This window comes from Babylonia areolata, chromosome 2 (assembly GCF_041734735.1).
Source record: "Babylonia areolata isolate BAREFJ2019XMU chromosome 2, ASM4173473v1, whole genome shotgun sequence".
NCBI lineage: Eukaryota > Metazoa > Mollusca > Gastropoda > Neogastropoda > Buccinidae > Babylonia > Babylonia areolata.
The window spans coordinates 64,516,198-64,531,851 of NC_134877.1; the positions used below are offsets into that span (position 1 = coordinate 64,516,198).

Below are 15,654 nucleotides of genomic sequence, written 5' to 3' on the forward strand. Positions count from 1 at the left end.
TTTTGTCTGTACACAAAGAATGGTTAAGGTCCTATGGCCATAGGGGCAGTAATTCTATATTAGGTGTCTTGGGCTTGACATAAGAAAGCGGAGGCCAGTCCTCTCCTCCCGTCGCTTTTAATCTTCCCAAACTGAAGTCATATGCAACTCACACCTAGCAGGAATGAGGAAAAAAGGAGTAAAGTGCCTTTCCCAACGAAATGACGCCATGCTGAAACATGGTCTCCAACTCTGATCACTAGTGAACGCACGCACAACTTAATCAGAAATCCAACGCCTAACCAATTCTGCAACAGCACCTCCACATGTACTTTTTTTCAACTACCATGATCAGCCACAATTTTATGTCATTCAGCGATGTTTGCCTGTCCTCATAGCCAGCTGGGCAAATTCACAACTTCACGCTCCCAAACAACATTATCCATACATGGCCAATTCCAAAATGGATGAGCCCGTTCCATGTTTTTGACTTTTTCATGTATCTCTTGTGTCTTAAGTCTAATATCAGCATCTTACATGAACAGACTATAATAACAAATAAACGATCTTGTGTTTTGTTCTCATTGCATCTTAAGTATTGAATCTGTATTGATATAAATTTTATCATTATGAATCTTCTTTTTCTTTTTTTTTTTTCAATATTCACTTGAAAGAAAGAAAGAATAAAAGAAAGTCAAGATCAGCACACTGGCATATACAAATTTATTCATTTCATATAAACTGAAACAAACATCTCAAATTATGCATACAAAAAGTGACAAACCCACCGAACACAAGAAGAAAACAAATTATGCAACAATGTCTCAAAAATAATTCACTCCATACATCTTTCACGCTTACATTATGCAGAACTCAGAGATTGTGACCCGTTTACACAAATAACATTCATGACCATGTATTGTTGCGCATACAAGTTAAGAATCAACAGCCAAAAATCCTGTCATCATTTTCAATATTTACATGACTTCTGAAAACAATAATCACTTGGTTGTAACCTCAGAGTAATGGAGTTAAGAAAGCTGCAGCCAATATCAGATGAACTGTCTTCCTAGATGTGAAATATGAAGTAGTAGCAAAGAGTGGTATTAATCACAGAGGGTTAAAAAAAAAATTTTTTTTTTTAAAGAAAAGTTTCAAGATCCCAGAGCCTGTTGTGGCCTTCAGAGCAGTGAATTTCCATCAACTGTGTTAGGAGCTTGGCACTAGGAAGGCAGGGCCCAATCCTGTCCTTCAGCCATTTTCACCTTCTCCAGCCAAGGTCAGGTACTTGTTCACACTTGGGTGGTGGGAGGAAAATCAAAGTAAAATGCCTTTCACAAGGACACAATACCATACTAAAACTGGGCCTCGAACCTTGATCATTGGTGAACACAAGATCAGGAGTCCAACACCTATTCGATTTTGCCATGGTGCCTTCACAGCAGACAAATCACAATAATACTGATAGACAGGTGTCTGCTATGACACACTCAACAGATACAGAGACACATGAAATCCTCTTCTTGTGTTCGTGGGCTGCAACTCATGTTCATTCAAATGTACGAGGTGCTTTTAAAATACAACTGTTTCCACCCTGCCAAGGTAGCTGCCGCAGTTTATTTTTATGCAAGGAAGTTGAGGTATTTACGTTTCCATAACCCACCAAACAATGATATGATGCTTTATGGGATTATCAAAGTGTGTATCTGATTATCGGCATGCATATATACATACACACGAAGGGTGTTAAGGCACTAGCAGGTCTGCACATACATTGACCTGGGAGATTCAAAGTAGAAAAAATCTCCACCCTTAGCCCACTTGGCACCGTGATTGAGAACCAAACACAGGCCCATGCTCTAAATTTTGTGCCCATTTGCACATTAAATAATCCAATCTAATGCATTCTTCATTGCACACAGAATGACTGGTTATGTTTACATCACAGAAGGAGCAGTCAGACGTCAAATCATTCATCAACACTTGTGAGATTTACTGTGGAATTTCTGGAAATGATGAAAAAAAGAACCACCATTTAAAAAATGCATTAAAAAATACAGCAAAAAAGATTACCGCACACCCATTAAGCGACCCTTTTTAAAAAAATATTTAAAGTTTCATTCAAGAGAAAAGTGGTCAAAATGTGCTTACTGGGCAACAAGTTGGTTTCCATGGGTTACAGAATACTGCAAGTGCACTTTGTGTGTGCAACAACAAACATATCTGACATAAGATCAGGATGACTAGATTCAGCCAGGATGCATTGTTTTGCTTTGGTTTTTTTAGCATTGGAAACAGCATTAAAAAAAAAAAAAAAAACCAAGATGAAAAAAACAAAAAAACAAACTCTTTCCTTATATCTGATTACAATGCACAAAGTAAGCTTGCATTAACCCCTTGACTGATGAACCTTGGTGGGATCTGAACAGTAGGGCGTGACTCCAAAAGGCAGTTACTACTTTTTGTGCACGTATCAATGTAATCGATTCCACTGAATAAAAACAGTTAAGCAGCCCCAAGAGGAAAACGTCCAAACACTGAATGACAGTTGATATCCTCACCTGTAAAGCTCACATACTCAGTGAGGCGACAGCCTTTCACTGGCAAAATTACTTGTCAGCAGCAGTCAACTGGTTAATTTCAGGTTTTGACTTAATTCATACAAATATCTGCTAGTGAGATTGATTTCCACAACAGTGCACATGTACATGCATTATGGACCCTTTCATTCAGATCAAAACAAAAAAGTGTCAGAGTTTTGGGGGAGTATAGGGGGATAGTTTGGACAGGGACATACATGCATGTGCTTTAGCAATGAAGCCTTCTTGGGTAGTTACTGTGCGCAAGTTTTAAAACAAAAATACTCACTGCTGGTTTTGTTGGAAAGGGTTAAAAAAAATTGATGAAGCATATAATTTTTCTAATAATACAATGTCACTCATATTCTTCAGCAAACAGCAACATTTGTTTGTTTTTTTCCTCAGATCGTCTTCTCATTTAATAGATGAATGAACACAATGCAGTGTTCCTAAATAAACTGAAAAACGTTTGCATTTGGTTATGAAAATATATTTGTTGATACAAAAACAACTGGTTCAGGGCATTTTCTTTCATGAAGTCTTGATGGATTTAATATCAACATCTCTTCACATAATCAACACTATCTGCATTCTTGAAATCACATTATTAACACAGGTACACATTTGCACAAACACACATTTTAAATCTATGAAGTTTTAACTGAAATTTTAATGCAACTGCATAAAGCTAAGTGCATCAACATACGCATGCATTCACACATAAGTACATGCAATTATTTCAGTTATTGTGCCCCTCCCTCCCCCTAAATCTTTCCACACACATACACGTTATCTCTCTCTTCTGAAGTCCCTCATCTCATCTTTCACTCTTGCTCTCTTTACGCATCTTTTTAAGCACCATGGACTTCTCTTGCGTCTGCAATAGCAGTTGAACACAAACTTCTTCATAAGCTATTGCTCACAACAGTAATAAGGATAATATCAAGAATAATAATAAAAGGCACACAAAAGAAAATGATGTAGGTAACAATATGATAACATAAGTGGAGAGAAGGGAGAACTGATGCTGTCCTAGTGCACATTCTCTTAAGATTAATTACACAATAATGATAATAATAATGGACATTTATATAGCGCATTTCTCCAGAAACACTGCTCAAAGCACTTTACATTGCATTCCCCACCCTGCCTCCCCATCAACACTCTCCTCCACCACCCCAACACACTCACACATACTAAAAGAAATTTGTTTTGTTTCTTCTCTTAGGACATCATGTCATCTGATCACAAAAAAAGGGAATGTTTACAGACATTTTTGTTTTTTATCTAAATACGTATTTTTTTCTTTTTCATAAATGCAAAAAATGAAATACACCAATCTTCTGCTAGCACAACAGCCAACTTATTACAGCATTGGACTTTCAATCTGAGGGTCCAGGGTTCCATCCCAGGACTGGTGCCTGGCTTATAAAGGGTGGGGATTTGTCCTATCTCCTAGAGCAACATAATATGTGTCTACCTGTCAGCTCCTTTACCCACTTCAGGTGAACACAACAGTCACCTACAACTGACTGTCACCTGCTTTAGCACAAATTCTTCTCCGCTTTTTCAACCTAAAATCATCTTCGGTTTGCACTGTTGTCACTACAAACATCATGATCCTGTGCACACTCAATCAAAACATGCTCCACTGAAGTGCTCTGATGGCAGTAAAGAGTCTCCTCATGTCTTTTGGTAATCAAGTTCCATAAGATCTGGACAATAAGCCGCCGCTTTTCCCCTCAACTATGAACCATGCGACTAAAATAAAGTGGCTTGTTTTTCTGATGTTGCGGGTTTTCCCCGATGACACGTTCAGGTCAAATCAAGTGTTGATGTCAGTCTCTAGTCTATTCACATTAGGTTTCAAAACTGGTTTTGACTCTTCGTGAATTCAAAACTCACAATAAAAGTGTGCTAGTGTTAACTGTTCACATTCCCCCCCCCCCCCCACCCCCTGAAATTTACACATGGCCCTTTTGCACAAGAAACATTCAGTTGATCGCCCTTGCTCAGACAACTTGCATCATGCTGAAAACATGACGCAATGCTTATGATGAATGCTTTCAAACTGAAAGTGATTGAACTGACCATTGAAAAGGAAAACTAAGCTGCTGCCCATGAATCTGGTGTAACAACTGCAGCTTATAAACCAACTGCAGTTTTTATGTGTGAATAAATTCCCAATTTTATCAAATTTAGGGGAGTCTGCTTATATTATGATGTGTTCAACAGCCTGGTTTTTACAGTACTATCATCAGTGTTAGCGGATAGCTGCCTTCACTGGGACCAGGGTTGCCATTGATGTGACCATACAAAATTCCATACTCTTCTCCACAACTTTTCCAGACCAGACTGAACATTTCCATACCAAACACTAAGTCACACAAATTATAAAAAAAGATTGTCTGCAACACTGCTGGTAAAAATAGATCACCAGATATCCCAGTATTTATGTTCAGTTTTCATAACTGTTTATTTTTTGTTATTGTTTATTTGTTGCCACATTTCTTTTTTTCCTTTTTCTTTTTTTAATATATAAATCTCCTAGTTAAATGGTACTGGTCAAGGGTGTTATTAAAATTCTAGCCCTAGAAATGGTTCTCATTTTTCCAGGACTTTTCTGGACTTCCTTGACTCTGTACGAACCCTGCTGGGACTGAGAGCACTCATTCAGGGGAGGCCATGCAGGAAAATGCAGGATGAACAGTGTGAGGGTAATGACACTGATGTGCTAGCAGAATACAAGGTAGCAAAAAAAAAAAAAAAAGTTACTAAAATACACATTAAGAATCCATGTGTATGCAAGAGGAATGCCCTAAAAATGTGCTTCCCACTCAACCTGTTTCCCCACTGGTGTGCAATAAAACATCTTTAAAGAAAAGATGTTTCCTAACTCTGACAAACATAAGAAAGAAAAATAAATCTGTATAAAGTTATTTAATACTCACTCTTCTCTTGTGTGTGTGTGTGTGTGTGTGTGTGTGTGTGAGAATGTGAGTGTGTGTGTGTGTGTGTGTGTGTGTGTGTGTGTGTGTGTGTGTGTGTGTCATTTTGCACTACATCTGGAAAAAAAAAAGATTAATATGCAAGGTCAGTCATAAATGAATAACGCATTTTTCTTAGTATGGCACAACTTTCTTTCCAATCAAAGAAAAATGTTACTTAATGTTCTGAGCATTTGTCACATGACCATGACACATACCACACCATATGCACAAGCCATGACACAGGCCATAAGTCCAGTGGGGTAGGTGGGGAGTGGGGTCAAGAACCAAACAAAACATCACAGGGCACTCGTGTCTTCAGCTGTTGTTTAATGACGCCAAAGTCTGTTCACTGAGCAGAATTTTCCTGTCTGGCTTGACCTCTTTCGCACCCATGAAAACACCACCGTTGCCACGTATTCTGTTCATGGCGTGCCTGTGCCTGGACTCGTACAGGTATTTCTGAAAGAGATGTTCATTGTTTTGAGATTATTTCCCTTCACTCCTTGAAGGGAATGCAATGCAAAACAAATACCAGAATACAGTAAAATCCTTGACGGAATATGCAGATATAACCTATTTAAAACATAAAGTAAGAAAGGATTCTGCTAAGTGCACATTACCCAAAGTTGTGTTTTTCATGAAAAACACAAAAAATGTTATCAAACACATTTACAGACAGTGTCCTTGAATGTCATGACACAAAAGCAACCATTGCCAGTAGAAAAGTCAGAAATCCAGTTATAGTTTCAGTTTCAGTAGCTCAAGGAGGCGTCACTGCGTTCGGACAAATCCATATACACTACACCACATCTGCCAAGCAGATGCCTGACCAGCAGCGTAACCCAACGCACTTAGTGAGGCCTTAAAAAAAAAAAATCATAATGAAATTTTGGTGACAGTATCAGGTTTAGTGGCTCAGTAAAAGTGTTGAGTGCCATAGAGCTTTCTATTCAATGCTTAGCCTGCTTCAGACAATTAAAACAAAATTTTCTTTAGGCTCACTTAAATGTTCACCAACAGATGAATATGTCTTGTAAAACAAATAACTTTCAAGCATGTGGGAAACATGTGGTAGTCTGTAGAACCTGGAGTTCTGATACAGACAATGCAGACATCTTTCACCCCTTTATTCAGGATATCCAGCAGTTTTCCTTTATCCAGTTCTAAAGATAATTATCCAAGGAAAAAATGTACACGTAAAAGTTATGTAACTGACCTTTCGCTCCTTTGGAATTCTGCCTGCAGATTCCAATTTGGCCCTGGCCTGCCTTCGCTTGAGAATCCTGTGGTACTGCTTGGCGTTCACATACAGCGGCTCATCCTGGCCCTCTGAACTAGTCTGTCAGACAGTTTTGACAGAGATGGATTCAGTGAGTCAATATCATAATGCTGTAAACATCTTGAATCATAGACATGACCAACGTGGTTATATGATCACTATTTACAGGATCTTGAAAAGAAAAAAAAGTATAAGTGCTATGAGCAAAGTTCTGCATCATTTGTCCCCCAACCCTTTAACTGACTTCTTTCTTTATATCAGCCTGTCTGCTCTCTGATTCTTTAGTTCACCAACCCTAAATATCAAGTACTGGCAGACTTTCTTAGATTTGCTTGTTTGGTTGCTGGCATTCAGCAAAAGGAAAACCTAAAACTCATTTGGAAATTCTTTAATGTAAAACATTTAGTAAATTGATAAGACAGTTTGATTTTGTTAAGCACTTTACCAGGTCTATATAACTTGTTAGCCAAACCCATGTTTGAAACTGATCTCTAGCACTCACCAAAGGAAGTGGCTGACTCCCAGAATTCTGTGAAGGCAGGTTGATAACCTGAATACCTGAAAAAACAAAAAAAACAGAAGTCCAAATTTTTCTTCCCTTTAGTTTAAAACAACAAGAACAAACCAATCTGAGGCATTATTGTTTTCTTTCCAACAGTGAATTTTGCCTGATGCCAGAAACTGAGGAAAAACTTTTAATAGATCTTAACCTGTGAGACAGAAACTCTTCACTGTACTCTGTTGTTGCTGTTGTTTTTGTTGTTGATGTTGATGTTTTTTCAACATCATTATCTCCTTGATGGCCAGATGCTTCTCACCTCTGAGTCTGCATACAGAAAAACAAACAAGAACCACCACCTGCCTTTCCCCTCCATCCGTCATTGGACGGATGTGAGGCATAACGTATGTCTTGGTTTGATCTCTATGTTCATATGTGTCCAATATTAAAAGAACACTCTCTGTACATTACCTCAGAATGAATATGTATTAATGAGGCATAGAATCACTAATACACTATACATTACCCCAGAATGAATATATATCAATGAAGTACAGAATCACTAACAGGCTGATTTCTTATCATGCTATGATAAAATTATAAACCCAAAGATGGAGAAAAAAATGTTTAAAGGAACAGATTTCCCACCTTGAGGAAGCTGCACAGGCTTGTTGTTGATATCCACCAGCACAAAGGACGGCTGTCCATTGACGTTCACCTGATTCAAGAACAGCATCTGGGGCACAGTGGACGGGTTGATGCTGCTGGCCGCCACACCACTGCTGTCCGTGCTGGTGGTGGCCTGAGTCACTGGAGACACCTGCTGAATCATGGCACCGGCCTGGTTCTGAGCACTGCTGCCCACACCACTGGCAACCACGGGGGCTGCTGCTGCCTGATCACAGAAGTACATAGTTCTTGGAGTCAACGACTCAGCACTTAAAATTTTTTTTTTAATTTTCAATAATAATAACAATAATAATAATATTTTATTTTTATATAGCCCTATAATACAAGCATAAGCAAGTTCTAAGAGCTTTACAATCCAGTACCTAAAGTGAAACAAGAAACCATGTAAAAGAAACATAAAACAGAATCGTTAATATTATAAAAACGCAATGCATAAAACTCACAAAGTAACATACTCTCAATACTACAACTGTTACACTCCAACACTCACACAAACACGCACACACACACATACACACACACACACGATTAAACGGCTGAGATAACAGCAATTTTCACTTAAAAATACATACATGTAAAAAGGAGCATAACTGTAATCTGCATGCCACTTATTTACTTTTTAACCCCTTGGCTGCCTATATGACAAGATAACTCATCGCAAACATGTACGCTTCGCTGCCACAATGATGAGATAACTCGTCATCGAAATATTCTGACTTTTCTCTGCTTTGCATTCAGCTTGTTGACAAAAATACTGGTAGCTTTAGCTTGGGGAATCTTTCTAGATTCTATTCATAGTTAGAAAACACCATCTACGTCATGAGGCAGTCCTTTATTTGAACGTTCTGGTTGGGTTTCCGTAGCAGTGTTTGCCTGGCTCCTTTCCTCGCTCACTCAACAAAATGTTGGACTGACGCCGTGCTCAAGACATGTGATCGTGGGGAACTAAATCAACCAAGATTGCTTTCTTTAGCTGATGCTCAGAAAGAATTGAAGCATAAATTTGAAGGAGAAGATAGTGATGAACATTTATAGGACGATTTGATAGAAAATAAAGGGAGCAATCAAGAGAGTGGCCAAAATACGACTACCAGTGAGTGACGCCGCCTTTACAGCTGTAGCAGTTGACAGAAAGTGACCGGATTATTAGCAGGACACAGTGTGAGCGATTTTCTTGGCACTCAGCCAACGCGGTCTGATGAGAACTGGACAAAGTGATGGTGTGAGAGGGGTGAAGAGGAGGGGGGTGGAGGCTGAGGGGGCGTGGCCTCACAACCATATTATCACTTGGAGAAGTCACAATGCATTGTGTATCTATCTCTTCTTTTTTTTCCTTCTTTTTTAAAAATAATTTTTATTGTGGTTGTTCTAGTATGATTTTGTGTGTGCAGATATCCATTTGTACAGAAAATATATTTCAATGCAAATTACCTGACTAATGTTTGTAATGAACAAGTTGAAAATTTGACAAAAAACAAAGCACTGATTTCAAAACAGCGTGTCACTAAAAATATATAAAATGGGAAAACATCATGTGTTTTGTATTCTTTATTCATTTACTTTTCAGAAAATATATACTTTTATGGATCTTTCTCCAAAGAGCACAGAATTTTTTAAAAATTTATACCTGTTTTTGTGGAAAAAACCCTGGCAAATAGATTTCACTTAAATCTTATTTTCCTGGCAGCGAAAGGATTAACCTGTTCAATAGCAGAGTTTCAGGATAACTTGCAGAACTAATGGCTTTTATGCTTTTATTCAGTTATTCATGACATGAAGTATTTATAATCATATTTTATTCTTAGACCCACGCGATTAAAACCTTCATCTTCATGCACCAATGACAATCAAACATAAAAAATATAATATGTGAAAGTATATATATCCCTTTAATAAAGTGCAATTTTGGGTCTAAGTGCTTTCTGGATGATCTACACATACATGTACTCAATGTATATCTACACTGACAACCAATGTATCATCTGAGCTGAAAATACAGAGCTTTATCTTGACAGTCTTGGAAACGGCAGCCAACTCCACAACAGTTGACATCATCTTTGTTTCAGTGTTACCATCAGAAATATGGACTGTGTTCTTGTAAAAAACAAAAAACAAAATAGCAGTCAACTCCGCAACAATTGGCATCATCTTTGTTTCAGTGTTACCATCAGAAATACAGTGTTCTTGTTTGAAAAAAACAAAACCAAACAAAGTGTTGCAGACCCACCTGTACAAGATCAGGCTGAAGCTGTGCCATCTGTCCATCAGGTGTGACAAACTGGATGCTCTGCACACCTGCCCCACTGTCCTCGGACGGATTGCTGACGGTCACTGTCAGAGGCTGCTGACTCTCCGGGTCAAACACCATGATCTGACCCCCATCAGCTATCTCAGTCTGAAACCAAGTCATAGGTTTCATGGGAAACTGGCAACAAAAGGTTTGGAAATAAAGGCCATATATATAATATACTACACCACATCTGTTGGGCAGATGCCTGACCAGCAGCACAACCAGTTGCGCTGGTCAGATCTTGAGTGCATGCATATTGTATATATATGTTATACTATAATGTGCTGGCAGTGTCACCCACACCACTCACACTCTGTCCCCTTTCCATCCCCATCCCTTCATCCCCACCACCCCCAAATTTCTTATCTCCCTGCTCACTCCATCCGAAGTCCCGTCTTTGAGGTCGCGCCGACACACTGCCACCCTCCCTCTTTCCACCCTCCCTCATCACCACTCTTTAGTCAGCTGTCTTTGTTCAGTGAGTCTACTGTCACCGGACCCAGCTGTGGAACCACATGTGGTTATGTGATGCCACAGTCGCAATGCGGAAATAGATGTTGGTATGTCCGAAACATGCTAATGTCGGAACATTCCAGTAAAGTGGTCTGTCTTTCAAGGCGTCCCCCACCTCCCCTTCACACACACACAGCTGGGATAGATGGCAGCAGTTTGGATGTGGGCTAGCGAAAATTTATGCTAAATCCATCAATGACCAGGCCGGCATGATGCTCTGATGTTGTATCTTCCTCAACCCCCACCACACCCCTTACATTGTGGCGTTAAATGTTTAACTTGTCATCAGTGTGTATACACAAGCAGGTTTTGAAATGAGCTAATCAGATAAAACTGTTGAATTGGACGAATCGGGATGAATCTGTCAGTCGTTCACTTAGTGTCACTAGGACAAGCCAAGATTGGTTACTTTTGTTCAACCAATCAGGGAGTGAGTGTTGTAGCTTGCAATTAGTATGCACATTATATTGTGGGAAGGGGTAAAACCAGTAAGCATAGCAGATTCTTAGCTGTCTCTCAGAATTGGAACCCAGCACAGGTTAACTGAAGGAAAGACGCAAGGAAATCCTTGTTGACTGACCCTTGGGCTGTGATTAACTACTTGTAATTGTTTTATGCTTTGATAACAATTTAGTTGTGTTGGGAAACCATGTTTGTGTCAGTGCTTTCAAATTTCACACTTGTGCCTTTCAGAATGGGGATGTGCCCATTGTGGAGGGCTGAAGGTGGGATTATCGTTATCATTGCTTCTACTGGTTACAGTCTAGCCAATCATATCAGGTCTGAAAACACACAAGTTTTGATCCTGTAAAACTTGAACTCGAGGTGTAACATGTCTGTGTGAGTGTGGTTGTGCATAACTGAAACCTGACTGAATCAGTGAATGACCCAGGAAACAACTCATGGGCACCCAAAGGCAGCTCTCACTTCTCAGCTCTCTCTTAGTTGACAGCCAGTTTCAAAGTGCAGATGACTCCATCCTTGTAATGTGCTAAAGACTAAAAGAGCTTGGAACCTGACTGAGGATCATGATAGGCACTAAATCTAAGTATACTACTATACATATATTTGTCACCATCAATTCCCCCACCCTTCCACAAAAACACTGGGAAAAAAGATTAGGCTCAAGTACAGTTCCATTCATGCACAAATCTATGACATACCTCTGACATTGAACACAGGCATTCCATTATTTTTTCACCATAGCATTTTTTTTAAGTAACCTGAACACAATTATACAATATTTACAGAATTACATAATGACACTAACAGGCATACAAAACTAAAAAAAAATAATAATAAAAATGCCAGAAAACACATGTTTTAACTCGTGTGAAAAATACAATAGAAAGAATGCCGAATTCTGATGTCCAGAGAAAGACAATACCTAATTATATGCCTTTCTAGAAAAATGAATACACAGGATGGCAGAATATGCAAGGCTTTCTAGGGAAAAAAAGAGAAATGTATTGGAGAGTGGACTAGCAAGGCAGAAAAAAACAAACAAGACATTAATGTTTTCAAGAAAAAAAATATGTATGTACCCGTGTGTGACTGTACTAGCAAGGCAGTAAATAAGATAAGGAACCTGGGGGAAAAAAAGAAATGAAAAAACAACAGCAAAAATTGATTTAATGAGTGACTGAAAACAGTAAATTTCTTGCACTGAACTTCCATGAAGGGGTACATGTGATATGTATCATAAGTGAACTGAAAGAAAGTTCTCTCACTTCAACTGAAACTAAAGTTGAAGTTGCTGTTTTACTACACAGTGGCGGCCTACCAAAAGTATGGATTTTCTACGACCACCCTCTTAAATGCAGTGTCTCGAATAATCGGTCTGGTTATGTCTTTTCTTTTTTTTTCTTTTTGTTCATCATGTACATTTTCCGCGGCGTTTCAAGGTGGTTGATTTTTTTTTCCAATAACTTCGACGACACGACGTCGGTTTCGGTTGTGGACTGTGCTGAGATCACTGACTGGGGTTTTCATCATGGCTGACTGAGACAAAAATGTGAACAATATACCAGAGCTGAATAACACTGATAAACAGTGCAAAACAAAACACAGACGAAGCGAAACGGGCTTCAGTGCATCAAACTCCTAAAAGCGAAATAACAACAACATGGAAGACCAATGACGTTCTTCAGTACTTCTAACCGGCTTTCTGAACCAACGGAATCTGTTGAATGAAAGAACCAACCAGAAACAGAGGTTTCTGATCTTGGCAAATCCATTGGGTGGCATCAAAAAAGCTTGAACCAGATCAAATGTTGCACGACTCCTTCATTCTTCGAAGTAACAGAATCTGTACGAAAGCAATTTACCTTAAAAATTCGCTCCATTTTCATCGAACGTCTTCCTTCACGATACCTTTGTCGATCACAATGAACGGGAAACGGAAATATGGCGAACGGTCCTTATGACATCATCACGGGACAATGCATTTGATGCCTAAAATAATACTTCGTGTTTTAACGATCTGTATGTTCGAACAAAAATGACAGCATTGCTGTAAGATATCACACAAAGAATACGTTTAATGACAGCGTATTTTTGTTTAAAAAAAAACCAAAAAAACCCGGAAACAAGTGTATGGGCTATACGGACAGCAGGTTTGCAAGTGTGTGTGTGTGTCACGGACTTTAATTAGAACTCTCTCTCTCTCTCTCTCTCTCTCTCTATATATATATACATATATATATATATATATATATATACATATAAGACCGTGGTGTGTGTGTGTGTGTGTGCGCGCGCGCGCGCGTGTGTGTGTGTGTGTGTTCTTTGAAGATCAATATTTCGCAAGAACGGTCATATTTCGCAACTTTTACCACTGAATAATGAAATTTGCGTCCATTACTACTTTTTCTTCTGGAACTGAAATACTATGGAACCATTTTAACTCAAACACCCATAATTATGATGATATTAATGGGCATGTTCTTTTCAAATTCTCAGAAGTTGATTACACCAGAAATAATGAAGGCAAGATTTTTATCAGGCATTGCTATACTAACAAACGGAAGTTTTGTTCTGCTTTCAGAATTGCTAATTTTTGGAGTGCGCTGCCTACTGCGGAACACAAAATATGCGCCAGATATCAACAGCTTAAAAACAAAAACAAAAGAACTCCTAGATGAAGACCCTAAATTGCAAGACCTTTTCTTTAGTGTAGATTGAATATAATATTATTTTATAAGATAGGCATCGCAGTGCAATCCGCAGACCAGTTCTAGTTCCAGGGATTTAATCTCCCTTATGGTTTTTTGTGTGTGTGTGTGTGTTTTTTTTTTCCTCACGAGCTCTTGAGGTGAGTCATGATCATGTTGGGAGCCGTGAAGAGTGTTGGTTTTGCTTTGTTTTTATATGGACAGGGAGCGGCCACTGATATGCATTTCAGTAGTTGTTGTTGTTGTTGTTGATGGTGGTGGTGGTGGTGGTGGTGCTGCTGCTGCTGCTGCTGTATTTTATATATACACTTTAATTTCAGTGCAGTGTAGCTCTACCTGTTCTTATGGCTCTACCTGTTCTTATGGATCCAGATTTATGTATATTCTGTCTGGGTTTTGTGTGTGTGTGTGTGTGTGTGTGTGTGTGTGTGTGTGTGTGTGTGATAATGATAAACAATTGTATTGAGGACTGCCGCCTTGCTGGATGACCTCAGTGCATAGCCTGTCTGCACGAGGACTGGGACTCTCGGTGGTTGCCGGCATCTTGACGGTTTGTCTGTGGCATGGGCCATCGGGCTTGGGACCAACGTGAGCTGGACATGGTTGTGCATGTGTGAACGCAGTACCACAAGAGGGGTTGAGTGTGTGTGAGTTCAAGCGATTGTGGTGTTTTGTTTTGTTTGTTTTTTTTGTTTTCTCTTTATATTCCGAAAAGACGGTTGATATAGTCAAGCGAATTATGGGTAGCGGGTTAGTCAGTAAGGTTGGGAGGGAGGGGGGGGGGAGGGATAAAGGGAATTAGTTGTTAAGGCCTCACTGCTGTTTTGGTTGTCAGTATGTCTGTGAGTGAGTGAATAAAGTTTTGGATTGTTTATAAATTCTTGGTGTTGGCTGCACTTAATTGAGCGTGCGAGGATCTAGAGACCCCATTTTTTCTTAAATTTTCTTTTATTAGATTAAGCGGGGCCGGTCGGGTTGTAGGTGGGTCCTCAACCTTTTCCGGTCACGTGACAATATATATATATATATATATATATATATATATTTATATATATATATATATATATATTTGTGTGTGTGTGTGTGCAGTGCACGCACACAGAAACTTACATACATTCATACACATTAATCAACAAATATGTATGTAATTTTCTGTGTGCGTGCACTGCACACACACACATATCCTGAATAACCTACTGCTAGCGTCCGACTCAGGACAGATCTCCCTTCTCACTCTTCTCGACTTGTCAGCCGCCTTTGACACGATAGACCATTCAATCCTTCTTTCCCGTCTTCATTTTACATTTGGTATCAACGGCACTGTTCTAAACTGGTTCAAATCTTATCTCACTGATCGATTCCAGTCTGTCATTGTTGATAATTTCCAGTCTGAACCCGTTAAAATTGAACATGGAGTCCCACAGGGATCTGTTTTAGGCCCAGTGCTCTTTACACTGTACACTGCTCCTCTCGCTGAAATTATCAACCGCCATAATGTCAGTCATCATTCTTATGCTGATGACACTCAACTCCAGAAGAGTGATACACCTGAAAAACTGTTGTCGCTCTTGCAAGAAACATCTAACTGCTTCCTGGATATTCAAAATTGGATGACTCTAAATAAGTTACAGTTGAACGTGGACAAAACTGAAGCAATGATCA

General features: G+C 39.1%; 1 protein-coding gene across 1 annotated transcript; it reads right to left on the bottom strand.

The window, feature by feature from the left end:
- Positions 1 to 721: 721 nt before the first annotated feature.
- LOC143276197 (uncharacterized) lies at positions 722 to 13,206 on the bottom strand. Its single transcript, XM_076580645.1, has 6 exons — positions 13,147 to 13,206; positions 10,244 to 10,411; positions 7,975 to 8,221; positions 7,330 to 7,385; positions 6,765 to 6,887; positions 722 to 6,007 (listed from the first exon to the last, which is right to left on the bottom strand). The coding sequence occupies exons 1-6, from the start codon at positions 13,168 to 13,170 to the stop codon at positions 5,864 to 5,866; spliced, it is 762 nt and encodes a 253-aa protein (XP_076436760.1). The 5' UTR covers positions 13,171 to 13,206; the 3' UTR covers positions 722 to 5,863.
- Positions 13,207 to 15,654: the final 2,448 nt, after the last annotated feature.

What these genes read in the sequence shown, in the direction of transcription:
- LOC143276197 (XM_076580645.1), bottom strand. Translation starts at nt 13,170, where the DNA reads ATGAAAATGGAGCGAATTTTTAAG. An exon ending in AAATGGAGCGAATTTTTAAG is followed by an intron (nt 10,412 to 13,146) that starts GTAAATTGCTTT and finishes ACTTGGTTTCAG; the next exon opens with ACTGAGATAGCTGATGGGGG. An exon ending in GCCTGTGCAGCTTCCTCAAG is followed by an intron (nt 7,386 to 7,974) that starts GTGGGAAATCTG and finishes TTGTTTTTTCAG; the next exon opens with GTATTCAGGTTATCAACCTG.